Source organism: Chelonoidis abingdonii, chromosome 1, assembly GCF_003597395.2.
Source record: "Chelonoidis abingdonii isolate Lonesome George chromosome 1, CheloAbing_2.0, whole genome shotgun sequence".
Taxonomy (NCBI): domain Eukaryota; kingdom Metazoa; phylum Chordata; order Testudines; family Testudinidae; genus Chelonoidis; species Chelonoidis abingdonii.
This window is the reverse complement of record NC_133769.1, coordinates 249,662,902-249,685,664: the sequence shown is the minus strand read 5'-3', so window position 1 is coordinate 249,685,664 and position 22,763 is coordinate 249,662,902. Positions and strand designations below refer to the sequence as shown.

The following is a 22,763-nucleotide window of genomic DNA, read 5'->3' as shown; positions in this document are numbered from 1 at the left end:
AGCAAAAGTATAGTCTTTTAAATTGTTTTCTGTATTTGCATCTGTGTATTTGCGCTATAAGTACTTTAAATTGTATTGTTTATTGGTAAAGGTGTTATCCCTTTTCTATTGTTTATTCATTTTCTATAAGTTGAAAGCCCTGTATCATACCATCTAGATTACGGAGAACTGTTATTCTATTCTTTCTTTCTTTTTTTTATTAAAAGTTTTGCTTTTTAAGACCTGTTGATATTTTTTCTAGTTGACCCACCAGGAAATTTGTGGGAGAAAGGAAAGACAGCGGGGAGGGGAAAAGCTGTTCTCTGTGTTTAACTCTCCTAGTGTCCCAGGGCGGGAAGAAGCTAAGGGGGAAGAGAGAGAGAATATTTTCTGTTTCCTTGTCTTTGGATTTGTCTCTTTGTGGAAGAGAGGAGACATACTTCTTGGTATTGTGATGTAGAGAGGTTGTATCAGTAACTCTCAGGTTAGTCCAGAGAGGAAATTCTGGGTGGGAGAGAGGTGGGGGGAATGGTTTATTTCCCTTTGTGGTAAGACTCAGAGCCTCTGAGTCTTGGGGTTCCCTAGGGAAGGGTTGGGGAGATCAGAGTGAGCCAAGACACTGGAAATTCTTGGCTGGTGGCAGCGAGATCAAATCTAAGCTGGTAATTAAGCTTAGAGGGGATCATGCTAGCTTCTCAGATTATGAACGCTAAGGTTCAAATTGGAGTAGGAAAGCTATGATACATGCTTACTTTTGCACCTATCGATGAAGGTGGCTTTTTTCATCACCATCACATCTGCCCAGCGAGTAGGAGAACTGGGGGCTCTCATGGCATACTCCCCATATACAATCTTTTTCAAAGACAAGGTTACTTTAAGACCACATCCTAAATTTCCACCTAAAATGTTTTCCCCATTCCATGTGAAGCAACTTGTCTACTGTCCATCATTCTTCCCTAAACCCTCATGAGAACAAACGAGGCAATGGTTCATACTCCTAGATGTTAGACATGCATTAGCATTCTATCTTGAAAGGACAAAACCCTTCAGAAAGTCACCAAAGCTATTCCTTTCTGTTATGGGAAGATTGAAGGATCTGCCGTATCCAAGAAGAGGCTCTCAAAATGGATTTCTGGGTGCATTCACCTTTGCTAACACCAACATGATCTTCAACCCACCCACCTCCCAGGCAATGGCACACTCCACCAGATCGTTCTCTAATTTGATAGCCTTCATAAACAATGTACCCATCATGGACTCCGTAAAGCAGCCACTAGGGCATCAGCACACACGTTCATGGAGCACTTCCCAGTTGAACAAGTTGACTTCAAATGCTCTGTTAGTACTCTCTTATCTTCATTTACAAAGCCCCTTCCTTCCACCAAGAGATACTGCTGTATAGTCACTAAAGTGGAACATCCGCAGGGATAGCACTCGAAGAAGAGAGGGTTACTCACCTTGTGCAGTAACTGAGGTTCTTCAAGATGGGTGTCCCTTTGGGTGCTCCACTACTCACCCTCCTCCCCTCTACTTCAGAGTTCAGAGATGGACTCTGTGGTGGAGAAAGAACTGAAGACGGTTTGGTTGCACAGTGCTATGTAACTGCCAGGAGTGACGTGAGACTGGGAGAGAGCATGTGCAGCCCAAATGGGCATTGCTAATGAAAGTCTCCAATCGCAGGCATAGGGATGTGGATTCACCTAAAGTGGAGCACTCATAGGGACACCTATTTTGAAGAACCCTCAGTTACTGCACATGGTGCGTAACTCTCTCTTCCAGACCCTTGATATTTAAGTTATGCTTGTTTGCACAGCCACTGAATACTAATTAGTGCAAATTTTACTACTTTACCACTTCCATCAATTTTCTGACCAGCTGACACTCAACATGTAATTTACACCATGTCACTGCTTTATCATGAATTAGCTCCTGAAATTGCTAGAAAGAGCTGATGGTCTATTTTTAGCAGTTTAACAGTATTTTGTGTATACCCCTCTCTCTCTCTCATTTGGGTTTTTAGGTTGGAAGTTCCACAAATACACTCAAAGCACTTCAAATTGGACTTGCTGATAGTGACACTCAAGCCATTTATCTTCTGACTGATGGGAGACCTGACCAGGTATATGTGAAACAAGAAAACAGAGATGGGATAGTGTGATGATGTGGTGATAGTGGTAGGATGTCAAGTTAAGGACATTGAGGTCAATGGTAATTGGGACGAATTGCAACATGGATTTACTAAAGGTAGATCGTGCCAAACCAACCTGATTTCCTTCTTTGAGAAGGTGACGGATTACTTAGACAAAGGAAATGCGATAGATCTAATTTACCTCGATTTCAGTAAGGCGTTTGACACGGTTCCACATGGGGAACTGTTAGTTAAATTGGAAAAGATGGGGATGAATATGAAAGTTGTAAGGTGGATAAGGAACTGGTTAAAGGGGAGACTCCAGCGGGTCGTACTGAAGGGTGAATTGTCAGGCTGGAAGGAGGTTACTAGTGGAGTCCCTCAAGGATCGGTTTTGGGACCGATCTTATTTAACCTTTTTATTACTGACCTTGGCACAAAGAGCGGGAATGTGCTAATAAAGTTTGCGGATGACACAAAGCTGGGGGGTATTGCTAACACGGAGAAGGACCGGGATACTATACAGGAAGATCTGGACCACCTTGTAAACTGGAGTAATAGTAATAGGATGAAATATAATAGTGAAAAGTGCAAGGTCATGCACTTAGGGATTAATAATAAGAATTTTAGATATACATTGGGGACGCATCAGTTGGAAGCAACAGAGGAGGAGAAGGACCTTGGGGTATTGGTTGATAGCAGGATGTCTATGAGCCGCCAATGCGATATGGCCGTTAAAAAAGCAAATGCGGTTTTAGGGTGCATCAGGCGAGGTATTTCCAGCAAGGATAAGGAGGTGTTAGTACCGTTATATAAGGCGCTGGTGAGACCCCACCTGGAATATTGTGTGCAGTTCTGGTGTCCCATGTTTAAGAAGGATGAATTCAAACTGGAACAGGTTCAGAGACGGGCTACTAGGATGATCCGAGGAATGGAAAACCTGCCTTATGAAAGGAGACTCAAAGAGCTTGGCTTGTTTAGCCTGGCCAAAAGAAGGCTGCGGGGGGATATGCTTGCTCTATATAAATATATCAGGGGGATTAACGTTAGGGAGGGAGAGGAATTATTTAAGCTTAGTACTAATGTAGGCACAAGGACAAATGGGTACAAACTGGATATTAGGAAGTTTAGACTTGAAATTAGACGAAGGTTTCTAACCATTAGGGGAGTGAAGTTCTGGAACAGCCTTCCGAGGGAAGTAGTGGGGGCAAAAGACTTATCTGGCTTTAAGACTAAGCTTGATAAGTATATGGAGGGGATGTTATGATGGGATAGTTTAATTTGGGCAATTGATCTTGGATTATCAGCAGATAAGTCTGCTCAATGGTCTGTGAGGGGATGTTGGATGGGATGGGAACTGAGTTACTGCAGAGAATTCTTTCCTGGGTGCTGGCTGGTGAGTCTTGCCCACATGCTCAGGGTTTAGCTGATCGCCATATTTGGGGTCGGGAAGGAATTTTCCTCCAGGGCGGATTGGCAGGGGCCCTGGAGGTTTTTCGCCTTCCTCTGCAGCGTGGGGCATGGGTCGCTTGCTGGTGGATTCTCTGCAGCTTGAGGTCTTCAAACCACAATTTTGAGGACTTCAATAACTCAGTCATGTGTTAGGGGTTGTTATAAAAGTGAATGGGTAGGGTTCTGTGGCCTGCTTTGTGCAGGAGATCAGACTAGATGATCATATTGGTCCCTTCTGACTTACGAGTCTATGAGTCTATGAACTATAGGAATGAATGAAATATCCAGGAGGCTCAATCTTGTGTGGTTGTCTGTTGCAAAGTTGATGAATTCTATTTTTAAACTAGTGGTAGTGGGGGTTATGGGTTTATATCCTGAACTCTCTTACAGCAACCCTGTTTTAACTGATGGATGGCACTTAATTTAATTCTGTAGGAATCTTTTTTAACCAGTTGGTGGTTGGCTAAAAAGCTGAAGGGATATCTTAAAATCTAAGATTAAATAATAAAACTTGTGTATAAGGTAATATTAAGAGAAAAATTCCCATGAATTAAAAAAAATGCAGAAAAATTGAAAATCCAACAATATATTTGGATTTAAAGATTCTCCTGCAGTGTTGCAACTGAAACATTGCAGTCTTGTGCACTGTATGAGAACCAGAAAGTGAAAATGACTGGTAGGTAGATAAAGAGATGGCCCTTCAGCTACAATTCTTCCTCCCACCCCCAGATAACACATACAAAATACCTCTGTAGATCCTCTCCCATCCATTTGCTGGAGGCACATAAGGGCTATTCCATCTCTGGAGAATTGATGTTGTAGTAAATATTGTAGGCAGAAAATTAGCTGTTGACTGAAATTTATCTTAGATTTTTTTCAAGTTATCTATGCTATCATAAACTGCTGTTTGTTTTAATGTAAAACATCTCTTATTGATCACATTCGGTCAGATTCTCATTTCACAAAGTGTATAGTTCTGGAATAACTTCAGACTCTTGGTTTATATAAGGGGAAGTGAGATCAAAATTTGTGCCAATATATTTATAGCAGATGAAGTTGTGTTATTTTAACACAAAATGGCATGAGGTTTGAGAAGATATAATGTAGCAAACAAAAACTGAAAGGAAAGCACGTCTTGTTCACCTACAAGTGCTATACAAGAGACATAATTGAAAATTTAAGTTATAGTACATGGTGAAAACTGACCAATGTGCTGATAAGGGCATTTTTAAAATAATTCAATTACTGAGGAAAATTCAGCTCAGTTGCAACATCTGGCATTCAGCAAAGTCTGGATATTACTTAGGTTAAAAGCTGAGTTGAATGTTACCTCAAGTGAATTGTTCAAGCTCACATGATAAATCAGTGATTGAGGTAGTGTTATAAACCAGAATCCTCTTGGATCTTTAGGAAAAAGTGCAAATTTTTTTCTTTGTGCCTTAAGCAGAAGGGATTGGTCCTACAAGCAGCGCCATGGCTAATGAAATTCTGTACAGTGTTTGTTAAATAGTTGTTTATCTGCAGCATATTTAACACTATTTATTATATTTTTTTTATTTTTACAGCCACCAAAAACAATTCTGGCCCAAATCCTACTTCATCATAAAGTTCCTATTCATACCATATCTTTCAACTGTGATGATACGGAGGCCAATAAATTTTTGCATGAACTGTCAACTGAAACAGGGGGGCGGTTTCATTACTATAATATTTATGTGACGGACCCTGAAGCTCCAGAGCCTATTGTGGTGAGTATTTCAAACTGAATATGAGAGTATGAATCTTCATGGCATGTTAAGATACAACAGAGCTTACATATATGCAATTTGATAAGTATGTGACTTATGAAAGAGACTAATCACTTAATAACAGTCAGGCTAAAGTGATCTTAAAGCACCAGGCCTGCCATTGCCCAGTGACAGAATTTTATTAGGCCAAAACAAACCTAAATCACAAATATAATTTGATGTATATTTATATGGGTATTGTTAGTTTAAAAACATATGGAAGTCAAATTGTGCCCTGGAAAAAGCAAGTGTGATTCCTGGTGTCTCAGATGGCAGTAGGGTGACCAGATGTCCCAATTTTATAGGGACAGTCCTGATTTTTGGGTCTCTTTCTTATATAGGCTCCTATTACCCCTCACCGCCTGTCCTGATTTTTCACATTTGCTGTCTGGTCACCCTAGATGGGAGTTATGCTTACACCTGAACTGAAATTGATCTATGATTTTTTACTTCAGTAATAAATGTCCTGTTAATTAATGTGAGCATATATAGCTAAAGAGAGTTTCATGCCTAACATTTTGACATACAGTTGCGCTGGGGGGGAGGGTACAGGAGGGAATAAAACCATATCCATAAGCACTAAGTTCACAAAACTGCACAGACCTACCAAGTGTAGCTAATAAGCTCAGTCTAAAAATCCCGAGTAGTAAATTTCTTCATGGACTTCCAGAAATAATCCATTTTTTTTTAATATTCTTGTTTTGAATTAAAGCATACAGCCAATTAATTAGTTCCCCAAACACAAGAGAATGTGGAATAAGAACTAGCATAATCAGGAACAACAGAGTAGTATGAAATTTTGGACATCAGAGACAGTAATTCAGAAAAGCAAGACTAGAAATAGTGCAATTCAAAATATTCCATAGGAATAGATGCCCTTCTAGCTCAGCTGATGTGGATTATGTGAATCCAGAATGTGTTGGAAGGATGAAGCTTATATCATTTGCATTCTATGCGCTTGCACTAGTGGGGAAAATATTAGAGCCATCTTTAGAATTCACTCTCGATCCCATCCCTGGTACAAAAGAGCCCAAATCTGTTCACCTTCCAGTCATGCTTTGAGGTGCACTTCTTTATCCCAAGTTTTGGAGAAGCAGGGACATGATAAAGATGGGATTTGGGGTGTGCTGGTTATTAGTTTGGTTTCAGGTTAATCTCTTGTAGGTTATTTACTTATTTTCTTGTCTTAAAGTTGAGCAAACCTGCTGGTTTTTATCTTTTATATTACTGTACATTTAATTAAATCAAAGGCACCTTAAGATCAGGATGAGTGCTTCCCCCCCATGTACATTAGTTAAATATAAACAATAATCAATATTAAGGTGTGTCTAATAATACTAATGACTGGTTAAGAGAACATATGCATAATACAACCATTTTTTTAAAAAAAGGCTGTCAATAGAGCTGATGCAAAATGTTTCTGAAAAAATGGAACAATGTACTATTGCCATCAGTAAATGATGGGCATGCGACTACAGCAGCACTTTTCTCCAGTAATCATTTAGGGTAGATTCTCCACTGCTTTGTACCTGTTGTAGTTAGTTACTTCTGTGCAAAGTTGGTGTAAAATGCTACCATTCTGCACTGGTAATGTTTTTACCTCCAGTTTTCACTCACTCTGCACAGGTGAGATTACTACAACAGGCACAGCACATTGTGGAATTAGGCCCTTAATATATTAGGGTATTTAGGGCATTAAAAAATATTATCAAACATGAACCTGATGTTTAGATGCGAGTGAAAAGTCCCAGGGTGGGTATGAACGGGGTCAAATAAGTACAGGTTTTCTACTTTCCCCTGTACCTCTTTTTGTTATCTTGTGGGTGCTGTATATGGTTTTCCTGACATGTTTAATTCTGATACAATCTCTTCATTTAAGTTAAAAGCCTTATTTATACTGCTAGTCCTTACTCTCAGTAGTAGGTGGAACACTGGCGTGAGATCAGAATCAGGCCTATTTGACTGATATGCTGCTGTAATTGTTTGAGAAATAAAACAATGTATCTTTAATGTGTAACAATAAAAGGGAAACCACATCAATTACTGAAGCTTAGCTGTAATGTAATACCACCACTAAACACGGACAAGGGAAGCAAAAGGTGTGTAACTAAAAGTTTAGAGCAACAGGGCTATCCATGTGGGGTTTTTTTGGAGTATGTAAAATTTTTTAAGAGAAAACTGGAGTTTGTTAGGTAATTGCAGTCTTCTTCTTAAGAAAATTATAAAGCTTACATTGTCTTGCCAAATACACTTTAGTGCTATTTTTTGCCATCAGTTTGCTTCTCCTTCACTAAAGGATATTTCTTTGTGGTAACATGAAATTACTGCCATCATCATTTTCCTCCCTCTTAATTTTATGCTAATAGTCAGTCTATGTTTGGTGAGTGACCAAAGCAAACTTTGTTTTAGAAATGAGGGAAACTCTTTGAGGAAAAAATCCAAATAATCCAAAATGTCATTCCCTTTTTCTACACCCAAACTTACTTATTGGATTGTTTCTTTTAAGGAATGAAGCATGTTTTAAGCGTAATTACAGTAACACATTTGATTTTTATTTTGGCAGAGTGAAGATATATACCTTTTAAAAAGAGAAATTGAACAGGGGGAAAGAGATCTTGAGAAAGTGCAGACCTTTCACACTGAATGCCTGATGATGAACTGGTATAATGGAGAAAAAGATTGTGAAAATAAGTATGTCCTCAAACTGTCTTTATGCCTCAGAGTGCTCTGTAGGTTATGCAAGCTACCTGTTACATTTCTTGTCTTGTCTTCATTTTGCATTTTTCACGTCTGACATTCTCCTTAAGATGTTTTCCTTTTGCAAAGAAAGGTTAAAAAGTCTTTAATTAATACTATTGTAAGAATCATTATGAAAAAAAAAAAACAAGTCTGGAAGAAAAAGATTATGAAAATGTATTGCTGGGAATTGGAACAAAATGGTGTGTGAGCCAAGGTGGCAGCAGTAACAAGAACCAGTTCAGATACTGTGAGTATTCTTCTGCCTCCTGGAGACAGTACATGCTTGGAAAAAAAGTTTGTCCCTTCAGTTTGATCCCACAGAACATGTTTGTACATTCATTCCATATTGATCCTTATGGTCTTAGTTCAGTTCCCCTCTTCCCTCCCCCCTACCCCAATACTACTACATTCAGTACCAATTTGCAAGCTCTTTGAAAGTCTAATTGGACAAAGAGTGAATGTGCATGAAGAATAAATGTCCCTAGAGATGTCCTTTAGGTCACGGTGGATGGAGGCAGATTCTTAGGGCACTGGGGGAACTTTTCGCTGCTGCTGATTACGCAGTTTCCATTTTATAGAAATTCAGAGATCTTAGATCTCCAGGTATATCAATTGGATACCTTACAAGAGCACTAAATAAACAAAAAGGAGGAAATTATTTCACCTGATGCCCACTTCACTTGTGTACTACAAATACAAAACCAAAAAATTTACATCTGAAAAAAGGATTTCAACAATTAATGAAAACAATCTCCTGCCTTAAAAAAATTATCTGAATACAAGCAAAAGTTCATGATTTATTGTTATAGAGGACGTGCAGAATGATTTAAGATGCATGGAAGGAATGGTCAGCAGGTCAGTATAAAAAATATGTAAATATATAAAAATATGTAAAAATATGTTTATTTCAAGGCTTGTTGTTGTCGTTAACATTAGTAGAGACATTTATATCACTTATTATTTATAGGATGGCTCACTCTCCTCCCTCCACCCTTGGGAATTCAAAGCAGCTTTAATAGAATAGTCTGGCCTCCAGTAAAGGATAGACAACTTATATGTGTATCAGGGTTTTTTACATGAACCTTTGAAAGTAAAACTAACATTTTTTAACCTATTTGTAAAATCAAGACTGTAGTAAAATAATGTGAATCAGTTTGTAGTCTTGCAGAGCATTTGAAATCAGTATTTAAGAGCCTCATGCATTTAAACTTAACGTTTGAAAAGTGGTTCCCTACAAATACATTTATACTCCTGAAGGTTATTAACTTGCTTGTTTCCTGTCTTTATCACTCATAAACAGGCATCACAAGCAGACTCTTACTGCATCCTCTGTAACCACACACATTCAGGAGCTGAACACCTCTCCTACCAGTAAGCCATACTGTGCCTCAGAAAAGCCATTGCTGACTTCACACCAATGTACAGTAGATGTATGGCAAACTCGTTGTGACAGTCCAGTCAGAAGGAAGACAGCACTGTATGCAGGTAACTATCTAAAGTGAAGCATGCTTATTATTCAACAGAATTTATTCATCCACTGTGAAGTGATTCTGTCATCTCTGTTGCAAATAAAACATTTGATTATTTAAACAAAACATTATCTTAAAACTCTAATTTATCTTCCATCGTTTTTGCATTTTGTTCGTCTTGGACATTTACCCTAGACTGGTCAGTGTCCAGTCATTTGCACTTTCTGGTACAGTGCTGTGATGGTTGGCTTGCACACCCTGCAGGGGAATGCCTAATTTAAATTATTTTGATTGAAATTTTAAAAATACAGCGTAAGCAGTTCAGTTAATAGTAGGCATTTAACCTCTCTCTCTTTTTAATGCAAATAAATGAATCATTGTTTGTGGTTACTGTGAAGGCCTCGTGTGTGTTTTATTAGCTACAGCATTAATTAAAAAAACCTTGTGTAAGTACTGAGAACCAGTTAGAGCCGAAGTATTGTTACCTGTGAGGGCTTGTCTAAGACAGTTCATTTAAGAACATGGGATGAAAACCAAAGAAGTGTTATGTTTTTAAGAATTGCAGGCAGCCATTTGATTTGTAGATTAGTTGTCCTTTTCTCTCTGTCTGAATACCTGCAGAGCAAACAAAGACTAGTCTGCTCAGGACCCTGGGCCATCGAGTGAGATCCTGTGAAGAAAGACCAGATGAGAGGATATCTCCTGAAAGAAAGGGTTGTTTGCTCAGAAATAGCCTGAAAGCTGCCACTATTTTTAAAGGCAAGTTATAACAACTGGGGAAATTGAAGTCACTTATTCTAATTTGTTTAAATCTGGTGGTAGCACATTTAAGACAGAGCTGAGTTGTTGATGAGCTTGTAAACTGCAGTAAAAAGAATTCCGACTGGGTTTCACTGGCCAGGTCAAGGAAGCATTTTCATCATGATGGTAAATTTGAGATATTAAAATATGATGGATACCGATGGAAAATTGAATACAATTTCACAGGTCTGTAAATAGCATTCAGTTTAGCATCATCTTCAAGGGAAAGAATGGTCTGGTTTTTTTGGAAAGACCTCAAGGTCTTTGCACACTGTCTATACACTGTCACTTTGGCAGGGTCATTTTCCATGAAGGTGGTGCAGAATACTGTCATTGAAGACTGCTGAAGGCTCATCTGAATCACAGTTGTTTTTCTTGAAAAGGGTGCACATCTAGGGTATGTTTATTGTAATCAAAGAAACATGAACATTGTATATTAGCTTAATGAGATGGCAGTAACACTATGTTATGTTACTATGGCCTGAGTTGAGGAACAAGCTTGGTGAATCTTCCTTCTTGAGTTAAAGGCTATAAATCTAAACAAAGTATAAAATAATTTTGAAATAGATTTATCTACATTGGCATTTTTGTTACTAAAAATTATTGTTTGGGGGTGTGAAATGACAAAAGTTGTAGCAACGAAAAGCGCTGGTGTGCAGAGCGCTTCATTGGTGGGAGTTGTGCTCCTGGCGAAGAGGCTACTGGCTTCTCCTTGGAGGTAATTTTATTTTGCCACCACACAGTGCACTTACAATGGCGTGGCTGCAGCAACACAGCCATGCCCTTGTAAAGTGCATAGTGTAGACATCTTACACAGTGTAGACATAGCCTTAGTGCTTATCTACGTTTCCATTTTTTGTTTTTATTAGTTCTTGTGAAGTGTGAGTGGTCAGGCACCATGACTGAAACACAAGAGAGATTAATTCTCATGAATAAATGTAATAGCTGGAATAAGCATTATTGCATAGCCTTAGTAGCACTTCTAATAGGCTCAGATAGAGCCGATGCTAATTACTTTGTGGAGTGTGTGTGTGTGTAAAACCATTACATGATGCCTTTGTAAATTTGTAAATGTTTTTCCACAGAGCTGAATACACAAAAGGGGGCAAAAAGAACATCTAAAGAGTACGTACATGTGTCACACGCAAGTGGTGGTGGTTTATATTTCTTTATTTTCCATAATTGCTATATTACCAAATATGTTTCTGTTTGATATTACATCTCACAATCTCTTATTTTTAGTTCTCTAGATATGTCTTCAGCTCATTGGCTAAAGACTCATGGTTTGGTTGCTAGACGACTCACCATAATGGATGCCTTAGCCCCTACAGCTGTTCCTCACAGCACTAAATACATCCCGGTTTTAGACAAACGTGTTGTTTCTAAAGTATTTGATGAGGTAAAACTCTTATGCTGTTTCAGGGGAAACTTAAAATTTACCTTTTGATTTTATTTTTTTATTCTTCTTCTTCTAGATAAATATTGAATAAGCATGTCCTCAAGTGTCCATAGCAGAATGTGGGTTATTCACAGTAAATGTACTATATACATTTGGAAATATTTATTCACAACAAATAATGATAAAATAAAATTATTAATTATATTTCCTGCAGGTGACAAGATAATAGAGCTTAATGCTGTTTGCATTTCTTGCCTATATACCAGTTGGTGACAACATGCAGCCACCAGGTGTTCAAAAATTGTTTATGGGCCATAGTCATTAATGGTATTTGTTAAATCATTGGAGTTTTGAATTTTGGGCTCAATTAGTCAGCCAGAAAACTGGTTACGCTTTCCTGGATCACTGAGTTCTCAGAGCTACACATGTTCTCTAGAGTGCTTTTAGAAAAGAACAGACTGAAATGATCTAGGATCCCATCTTGATAGATGCTGAGTGCCTCTTGTGAGGTTCTATGTGTTAACAATTTCCACTGAATTATTTGTCTTGAAATGTGAACCTATGCCCTCCCCAAAGGGCAATCCATGTTGTGGAAGGTTACCCCTGGAGGAATTCTTAAATTGATGTATTCTCTCTATACATGCTGAGAATTTCTTGTAGTTCATTCTAAGTAATAAATGTTTTACAAAAACAACACAGCAGTGGAAAAGCTGGAGAGCATGAGCTTAAATTGAATAATGAGGAGGTAAAGGCTTTGTGAATGGGATATGATGTGAACCTGGGTGAAATATTCATAACAAAATGTGAACCTACATGCAATTTAAGATTTTTTAAATTTCAGTTTTAAATTCCAACTTGAGTGCATTTTTAAGGGAATTTTTGCTGTGATATTCAGATTTCTAAGGAAAAAATAGGCTCACTATTTTAGTGAAAATAGCCAAAAAAAAAATCAAGCTTGTTTCTGATCTATAAAAAAGGGGAAGGGGCATTTTTTAAAAGAAAGATGTCTTTTTGCTTCAAAATCTTACATAAATGTATACATTTTCATATTTCATATGTGAAAATAGCCTTTTTGCCAAAACCAAATAAAGCAAAACTTATGTCAACCTGTGGAAAACAGTGAATTTGGGTATGAAATGTCACATAACAGAAACTGGGAATTTGACAAAACTCTAATGGGCTATTTCCTGGCAATACTCACCTCTCCCTATGCCCAGGGCCAGCTCTAGGTTTTTTGCTGCCCCAAGCAAAAAAAATTTTGGCTGCCCCTCCCCCCCCCCAGCTTTTTTTTTGCCTTTTACATGTTTGCACTTTGCCGTTTTGATTTGACTGTTTAAAATTAAAAAAAAAATTGAAAACAGAGAATTTGTAGTTAGTGAAATAAAACAATTTCCTACTAGTAAAAAGAACAGGAGTACTTGTGGCACCTTAGAGACTAACAAAGTTATTTCAGCATAAGCTTTCGTGGGCTATAGCCCACTTCATCGGATGAGCTGTAGCCCAGGAAAACTTGTGCTGAAATAAATGTGTTAGTCTCTAAGGTGCCACAAGGACTCCTGTTCTTTTTATGGATACAGACTAACATGGCTGCTACTCTGAAACCTTTCCTACTAGTGTAATTTTAACATTTAACTTTAACAAAACCCTCCCGCCTGGCCCAACTTTTACCTTGGTGTGGATCTGGCCCGAGGTGGATTCATCTCCCAACACGGCCACTCCCAAGGCCTGGGGTTGGGGCTGCTTTTGGATCCCAGCGCCGCTGATCCTTCGTCTTCGCCTTGGCCCTGGCACAAGCTGGGCTCAGCCCGGGTTCCCGCTCTGCTTCCCTCTCCCCTCCCCTGGAAGGAGGCAGCTCAGAGGGGAGGAGGAGAACGCAGCGGTGGGGACAAGGTGAGTAGGAGCGGCCTGCCTGGGCACCATGTTCCCCCTCATCCTCTACAGCCAGAGCAGGGCTGCGCTACCGGCTCCCACCTGGGGGGAAAAGGTGGCCGCTGACCGCGGGAGAGCAGTGGGGACAAGCCGAGGAGGAGTGGCCCATCCTCTGCAGCTGGGGAAGGGCCGCGCTACCGGCTCCCACCGCTCTTCTCCGGTTAGCAGCCAGCCCTGGCTGCAGAGGACGGGCCACTCCTCAGCTTGTTCGCACCACTCTCCCTTGGTCAGCGGCCACCCCACAGGCAGGAGCCGGTAGCGCGGCCCTGCCCCAGCTGCAGAGGACGGGCTGCTCCTCGGCTTGCAGTGGCGGGGACAAGCCGAAGAGGAGCGGCCCGTCCTCTGCAGCCGGGTCAGGGCCGTGCTACTGGCTCCACCTGGGGGTAGGGGTGGCCGCTGACTGTGGAAGAGCGGCGGGAGCTGGTAGCGCGGCCCTGCCCCGGCTGCAGAGGATGTGCCACTCACTCCTCCTCGGCTTGTCCCTGCCGCTGCAAGCCAAGGAGCAGCCCATCCTCTGCAGTCGGGTAGGGCCACGCTACCAGCTCCTGCTGCTCTTTCGCGGTCAGCGGCCACCCCCACCCCCAGGTGGAGCCAGTAGCACGGCCCTGACCCGGCTGCAGAGGACGGGCCGCTCCTCAGCTTATTCGTGCCACTCTCCCGCGGTCAGTGGCCACCCCCCACCCTCCCAGGCGAAAGCTAGTCGCGCAGCCCTGCCCCAACTGCAGACGACGGGCTGCTCCTCGGCTTGCAGTGGCGGGGCAAGCCGAGGAGGAGCAGCCTGTCCTCTACAGCAGGGCAGGGCCGTGCTACTGGCTCCCGCTTGAGGGGTCGGGGGTGGCAGCTGCCTGCGGGAGAGCATCGGGGACAGGTTCTCCACTTAGCCAGCTCCCTGCCCTGCCGCACTCAGCAGCAGAACAACAAGCTGGTTACCGCCCCCTGGAGTGGTCAGGATCTAGCCGGGACGCCGCTTCTGGTATGAGCTGGGGCCCCAGTATTATGCCACCCCATATATTCTGCCTCCCTAGGCACTTGCTTCTTTAGCTGGTGCCTAGAGCTGCCCCTGCCTATGCCCTTTCCTGGAGAGCCCTACTAGCTGTTCTCTTCAGGTGTCCCCATGGAGAGTTTCCCAAGCACTCCCTGCATCTTTTCAGGATAGTCTTGAAATTTTGTTATAACTACTGCTTTAAAGAAGCACCTTGTAAAAACTAAAAGCTTTCTAGAATAGTTTGAGCCACCTCTGCAAATGGTATTTTAGAAAAATATTTCTCTAAGATATTATTGGGCCAAATTCATCCACAGGGATGAATGTAGGCCATTATATTTGAAATGAATATAATGGTATAGCTGTTAGCAAACAATGCAATATTTGTAGGCTTTTTGGGTTTGGGGACATAATTACAGATAGAGATGGGCACATTTTTTTCTTACGAGAAAAAAATAGTTTATTTGCTGAAAAATGCAGTTTTGGTCAACGCAAAACTATTCGTGAATCTGACCTGATAGTTTTGTTTGAGGGAAAGTTTTTCAGGGTCAGTTTGAGAGAAATAAGAGTGAATTTGTTCCACTTTGTATAAATACTGTGATGGGGCAAGGCCAGATGGCTACAGTAAAGTATTGAGGAACAGGTATGTTAGCCCCAGGCTAAACAATCCCTAGTACCATGGTAACCAAATGGCAGTTGCTCCAGGTTAATCAAGGCACCTGGGGCCAATTAAGATCTTTCTAGAAGGCAGTGGAGATAGCTACATTGATTAGAACATCTGCAGCCAATCAAGGCAGGCTAATCAGGGCACCGGGGTTTAAAAAGGAGCTCACTCCAGTCAGGCGGGGAGGAGCCAGAGGAGAGGAAGCGTGTGTGAGGAGCTGGAGCAAGAGGCGCAAGGGACTGGGACTGGGACTAGAGCTACTGGAGGATTGAGGAATTATCAGACAATCAGCATTATCAGACACCAGGAGGAAGGTCCTGTGGTGAGGATAAAGAAGGTGTTTGGAGGAGGCCTTGGAGAGTAGCCAGGGAGTTGTAGCTGTCATGCAGCTGTTACAGGAGGCACTATAGACAGGCTGCGATCCACAGGGCCCTGGGCTAGAACCCGGAGTAGAGGGCGGGCCCGGGTTCCCCCAAACCTCCAATCTGATCAGACACAGGAGGAGTTGACCCAGTCTGTGGGTTCCACCAGAGGGGAAGATCACTGAGGTGAGCAAATCCGCCAATAGGCGCAGGACCCACCAAGGTAAAGGAGGAACTTTGTCACAATACTTAAAGTGAGAGTGACTCTATAGCTGGTGGTTAAAGGAGTCACTTGGGGAGAGAGGGGTAAGAGATGTGGATTCAAACTCCTCCTTTTAGTCAGGAGTAGGTCAGTGCCTTTATCACAAGGCTATAGAGTCACTCTCACTTTGGCCCACTGAATATTTAAGTAGTTAAATAAAGTGGAACAGCTTCAACAGGAGAAATTGAGAGCAACCCACCTAGAGTAGCCTATAGCCTGTCGATAGATGCTTACCTGGCAGGGCTGTGATTTGAATTCAAGTCCTTGCTCCAGAGTGGGGATTTGGCACTGGGTCTCCCACATACCATTTTCCTAACCACTGAGCTAAAGGTTATGAAGGGAAACACACAATACCTGATCTGAAACAGACATTTCCAATTTGCTGACAAATTCCAAACCTTTTTGGAAATGAACTGATTTTCTCTGATCTTTCAGTTTGCTGGCTGAAGCAAAAAATCAGTTATTTGCCCGCTCTCGTTAGAAGCAGTTATAAATTAACACTCCTGTCCTGCCAACTATTTTTATGGAGAACTTCCCCACAGATTTCATTAAGACATCTAATGAATAGCTCAATGGTAGGTTATGGCCCGAGATGCTGGAGCCTGCATTGTTGCAGGTCATGAATATGCTATATGTCAAGGAAGGAAAGGAACTGGAACACTACTAAGTGGAGTCAACAGAATTACCTTTATCAGCCCTGGAACTCAATCTCCTTTGGAATCCATGCCAACACTTGAAGGAAAAGTTGAGAATAGGGTGTGACTTTAATTATAGATAGGGGCCTATGAAATTCATGGCTTTGAAAAATGCATCATGGACCATGAAATCTGATCTCCCCGTGAAATTTGGCTATTGTAGGGGAGAGTCAGCTCCAGCTGCTAGTCTTGACTAGGCTGGGGAGGAACGGGACTTCTTATTCCCCTGCAGGGGCAGCTCCCAAGGCCAGGTCAGACTCACCACTGGGAACTTCCCCTGGCTGCAGGAAGCTCTGTGGCTGCTGGCTTGGAAGCCAAGCTCTTAAGGCAGCACTGAGCTAAGGGTGGCAATCCCGTGACCCTCCCCCATCTCTTTTGGGTCGGGACCTCCACGGTTACAACACTGTGAAATTTCAGATGGCAACATCTGAAACCACTAAATTGGCTATTTAATAAATCCTATAATTGTGAAGTTGACCAAAATGGACCGTGAATTTGGTAGGACCCTAATTATAAAGCTTGAGCAGGAATTATGAGGTTGCATTAAGAATCTTGGTTGCTCCTGTACTTGAAAAGGCTCCATTCAGAATCATAAATACATACACGATTGTTGGTATTCTTTCTCCTCAGATCTTGGTTTTGTTGGAGGTAAAATACTCCTTTGGTTTCTTAGAGGACATTATTTTTATTTTCATCTTCTACAAACATTAATGCACTAGCATCAGATTTATTGTTTTAGAAATAGAAAAGCAAGCAAAAAGGTTGTCATGGCAGTTCTTCATTAACATCATGCTCGTGTGCTCTTTCACTTTTGTGTGCCCTGGCAGTTTCACCTGAGCTATTTCAAAGAGATTAATTCATTACACAGTGCATCAGTTTCATATCCAGAATAAAAGGTGTTCTAGTAGTTCTGGAGGAATACTTCTCTGTAGATTCTTTTGTAGATTCTTTTGTGTATCTGCTTTGCAGATTGTGGTGTCTTTAATAAGTTTAATGCCATAATAATGCGTGTATTTTTGCTTTCCCTTCAAGTACCACTCAGACTATTAGACCCATTCCTTGAGAAGTTATATTGAATTTTAATGTATTGTACTGTTGGGATAAAGGGTGGTGCTAGGACACATTCCATTGAAAAGGAAGCCTATGTGGAGAAAATCCTGCCAGTCTCTTACCCCTTTTATATAAAGGGGACGCAGCTGAAGCAAAACTGCTCATCTCAACTGTGGCAGTATGGGATTGGAACACAGTGATGTCTCAAGTAAGCTGGTCCCAGGTTATTTAGGGCTTGAACTCCATCCGGAAATCCAGAGGCAGGCATTGCTTGTTGAGTATTTCCTCGTGAGCAAAGACTGATCTCATCTGTTTGGACAAAATACTCTGCTTAAGAACAACTGAGTTGCCATGTTCTCACTGGCTTTAGCTTCTGAATGGATTTAAGGTGTAGTCCATTGTGAAGTGATTTGCTGTAGTCTATTAGTGAGGTGACACAAATGCTTAAATCTCAGTGACAAGGTCATTCTCAGAAAGAAAAGGTGGCAACCTTGGATCCAGCCGCGAATGGAGACAAAGCCATCTGACTACTGCTGAAAGATGATCATCTAGTAATAACTGGGAATCCAGCCAGACTCCCATGATATAGACACAAGTAACACATGGCAGAGAGATACTTTCAGTTAGAGGCACTTTTTTTTTAATGCATCTTCTGATAGTTTTCTGTAACCCATCAACATTACTTCAGTTTCATCAGGATTGAACTTCTGCCAGCTCTCTGTCATCCATGCTCCAAACTCAGATGGACATTGGGAAAGAGATTTAAATGCACCATTTGAGATGAAAGAAGTTTTACAGAATCTACGTTGTTACACTGAACACAGTAGTATCTTCCTCCTGTACCCCATGTTTCCTTGTGCTGTGCTTGTACTGTGCACTGGAGTTTTTCCGGAATTACCTTGGAAAGTTTAGTTGTTTGAAGGGTTGTGGGAAGATGGGTTGGGTATTATTGTTGTTTGGGGGTTGGGAAATTGTGGGAGGTCTCGCTCCCCTCTTTTCTTTAAGATCCCTTATTAGGGTGTCTGTCTGTGCTATTTTTGTAATGAAGTGTGCTTCCGTATATCCTGTCATACACCTAGAGCCAAATTTTCAAAGATATTTAGACACCTAAAAATGTAGATAGACACCATGTGCAATTTTCAAAAGTGCCTATGCAGGTCTGGCATCTAGCTCCCATTGAAATCAGTGACATTAGTTTCAGTGGGAGTTAAGCATCTAACCTACTTCAATCTTTTGAAATCACAATAGGTACCTATCTGCATCTTTAGGAACTGAAATATCTTGATGGAATCTGCCCCTGGAGTATAAGATATGACATTTAAAATGTTTAAATAAGTAAATTCCCTATTTGCATGTTGTGTAAAAATAGATGACAATAAGCTGGTATTGTATACAGAAGCATAATACAATGATGCATTAAAATAATACAGTATATAATATGTTCATGTTGTAGATCCTGTTTGCATCCTTTCTGTGCTGCCCTTTAGCTAGTAGATTAAGACTAGAGAGAGTGCTGCTCATTCCATTTAGAATTTAAATAGAGATTTAGCTAGCTTAATTTCCCTTGCCTCATAAGAATTCATTTGCAGGGTTCCAACATTTTATTTAAAGGGGTCACAGTAGCTACAAGGCTTGTGTACACGTAGTACAAGAAAATGATGTCTTAATTCAGAAACAAATGTATGTTTCAACTTAATTACCTTTGATTGGGATCAGTCTCATGGGTCTCCAATCACTCGATCACTCACATCAAGTGCTTGTTTTTTTCTTTACTTTTCCTTTTTTTCGTTTGAGATTTGCCTTGCATACGTAAGGTTGGGGTATTCCAGTATTCTGGTACAGAAAGAAGAACACAATAAATGAAGTCTTTCCCCTTTTTTATATTGTAGGTGTTACCCCTAGCCCATGTTAGCAATGACAAGAATCGGATCACACTAATTAATCCTCAGGCAGTGAATCTTGATGCCTATAAAGAGAAACTGGAACAAGCACTTAAATCCTATGAAAGGTAAGTCTGCTCTTCAGATTTTCTCCATGCTGACAGGCTAACTCTGTTTTTTCATATGATGAATTGGGTTCATTTTACATCTCTGACTGCCTTACCTGTGCTTTGCTCACTAATCCATCTCCTCAAATATGTATTTTAACATTCTGTACATTTGAGTATTTTCAAACAGCCACCATTGTCTAAAGATATATCCTACCAGAGAAATATTCTTTTCAAAAGTGTGGCATTAAAAGTAAATGAGTAGTCAGGGACACCATAAATATTACATTGCACACATAATACACACATTATTCTTTTTAAGTAACAAAAATTCATTTTAATCTCAACTGTAATCTCAAAATGTTAAATGTAAAACAAAACCCTTTCTGAAATAGAAACATAATACAAATATAGCCAAGGAAATAAACAACAGGTGCCTAACATTAAGCTCCTAGATCCATAGTTAGGTCCCTAAATAATTGTCCTGAGTTTTGCTGTTGACCGCTTGGTCCGATTTTCAAAAGTGCCACTTGTTTAGGCTAACTATGAGTTTAGGAGCATAACTTTAGGCACCCGTGTTGTAAGATATTGGCCCTTAATTTTATGTTTTTTTCCAGAAGAGTTGTGTTGTGCTTATTGTTCGCAGGATCAGATAGGAAGTAGACATTGAAAGGATTTTATAAATCTTAACTATTTATTTCTTGGCTTTTAAGTTTGTGGTTTTTGAAAATTATATGATGATTAGTAATCTTAACAGGATTTTATGGACAAAAAACTTTAATAAACTACATGTCTAGTCAAATTTTATTCTAATAAAATGTACAGATTTAATAACTAATACATTTATGACATCTGAGTCTTCCTTTCTTGACTAATTGTTGAGTTGGCTTCCCAAGTTTTAGGCCTTGTCTGTGCTACAGAGTTTTGTTAACAAAAGGCAACATTTATCAACAAAACAATGGATGCACACACAGGACGATGTCACTCTTGGCAGTAAAAATGCCCTTCTTTGGCAATAAAATAACACCACCCCGACAAGAGGCATAAGGCTTTTTGGGCAAAATTTTTGTTGATAAAGTGGCAGTGTAGACACCCACGCTTGATTTTATTGCTTTAATTGGCCTCCGGGAGGTGTCCACAATGCCCATCCTGACTGCTGTGGTAAGCAGTTCGAAGTCCACTGTCCTGCAGCCAAGTAAAAAGCATCTGCCTCACCCCTTTTAAAGCTCTGGGAATTTTTGAAATTCCATATCCTGTTTGCTCAGCATGGAGAGGTCTCATCACATCTTACCAGGTGACCATGGCGGCTTCATGCAGCAAATGCTTCCCTGGCTGGACCACTGTGGAGTTGCTGGATCTGCTCAGTGTTTGAGGGGAGGAGGCTATGCAGTCCCAGCTGTACTTCAGCTGTAGGAATTTTGATATCTGTGGGCAGATTTCTTGAGGCTTTTGTGAAAAGGGCTATGACTGGGACATGGTGCAGTGCAGAGCAAAGATAAAGGAGCTGAGGCAGGGGTACCATAAGGGGAGGGAGGCAAAACATGGCTCTGGTGCTGCACCCAAGACCTGCCAGTTCTATAAGGATCTGGATGCTATCCTTGGTGGTGACCCTACCTCCTCTGCCAAGAGCCCCATGAATACTTTGGCGGGCCTGGAGGCAGCGGAAAGAGGACCTAACCCAGAGGATGAAGTTATTGATGAAGAGATGGCGTTAGAAGACGATGAGGAGCTCCGGGCGGGGTCGTCTGGTGGGGCATGCAGTCAGGAACTGTTTATCACTCCAGAGGTTTCTAGCCAGTTTAAGCAGTTGCTGTCCAGTGAGCAAGAAGCAGGAGATGAGACATCTGGTAAGTGGCTGTGGTTTGTGTAGTGCAGAGATGGGTTCAGGGTATAGAAATGTACAAGGCTTCCTATGTTTCTGTGTGCTGGACATTTCCCTGTGCAGCTAATCAATATGGTGGAGTAGGGGTGTTGATGTACACGAAGATCTCATGGGAATCCTCTGGAGAGATCTCTAGGAATCTTTCCTGGAGGTACTCAGCAATCCTCTGCTAAAAGTTCCTTGGCAGAGCAGCTTTGTTCCTTCCCCAGTGGTAGGAAACTTTCTCGTACCATTTGGCAATCACTTGTGCAGAGACCAAAGCAGCACACAGGTGAGCAGCATAGGGACCAGGGCAGAATCTACAAGTGAGTAGTAAATGTGCTCTCACTTCCCTGCTTACCCTCAGCCGGGAGATATCTGATACAATGATCCTATACCTGTGGAAAAGTGTGGTAGAATTTAGAATTTTTTCCCCAGTTGGCTGCACTGCAACCCTTCCAGAGCACTCTTTTCCTCATGTAGAGCACCCCCTGCTTCCAGCCAACACTCACCATGCTTGGGATGTTCACCAAGGGTCAGTGGGAAAATGATTATGTTACCAGAAGTGTATTTTACTGAAATGTTTCAATGCTGTGCGTGAACTTAACAATCACATTTCTGTGCATTGTTTCTTGTGCTTCTGCAGATGTGGCCTTGAGGGACACCCCACACACACCGGCAGAGTGTCTTTGCCAGACGACAAAGCGCCCAAGACGGAACAAAGAAGACATGTTCCGAGAGGTACTGCAGTTCTCCAGTGCAGAGAAAAGGGAATGCAGGGAGTGGAGGGAAGCTGAATGGCAGGACAGAAAAGAAAATTAGGAGTTTGTTAAGGACACTACTGAGCAGATGGTTAAAGTCATGGAAGAGCAAATGCAGATGCTGAAGTCCTTAATAATGCCTCAGATTGAACAGATGTTTGCCCGCCCTCCTCTGCAGCACATTCAGACCTCTTTTTTTCCACGCCCCCCCAAACTCCATCCACAGGTTCCTTTCTGCTTTCCAGAAGTTCTCAGTTTCCCATTCACTCCACCCTCTTGGACAACTTTCAAAATGACATCTGGACCTACACACAGCTCTGAAAGTCTGCCCTTCCCTGGTTCCTCCTTTCCCACCAAGCATCTTTGTGCGTTTGTGCATGTGTTGTTTTTTCTGAAATAAAAGCAAATTTTTGAACAATAATTAATCTTTATTTGTGTCCTACAAATTGAGATAGC

The 22,763-nt window shown here is 41.2% G+C and overlaps 1 protein-coding gene across 3 annotated transcripts in view; it reads left to right on the top strand.

Moving 5' to 3' along the window:
* VWA3B (von Willebrand factor A domain containing 3B) overlaps nt 1–22,763 on the top strand; it is a 147,308-nt gene that overhangs the window by 56,750 nt on the left and 67,795 nt on the right. For all 3 annotated transcript variants that reach the window (XM_075061022.1, XM_032805576.2, XM_075061025.1), the window contains 8 exons: nt 2,000–2,098; nt 5,125–5,307; nt 7,910–8,037; nt 9,386–9,570; nt 10,176–10,313; nt 11,441–11,480; nt 11,598–11,754; nt 19,588–19,706. In XM_075061022.1, coding sequence (XP_074917123.1) covers nt 2,000–2,098; nt 5,125–5,307; nt 7,910–8,037; nt 9,386–9,570; nt 10,176–10,313; nt 11,441–11,480; nt 11,598–11,754; nt 19,588–19,706 — 1,049 coding nt within the window. The remainder of the gene's footprint in view (nt 1–1,999; nt 2,099–5,124; nt 5,308–7,909; nt 8,038–9,385; nt 9,571–10,175; nt 10,314–11,440; nt 11,481–11,597; nt 11,755–19,587; nt 19,707–22,763) is intronic.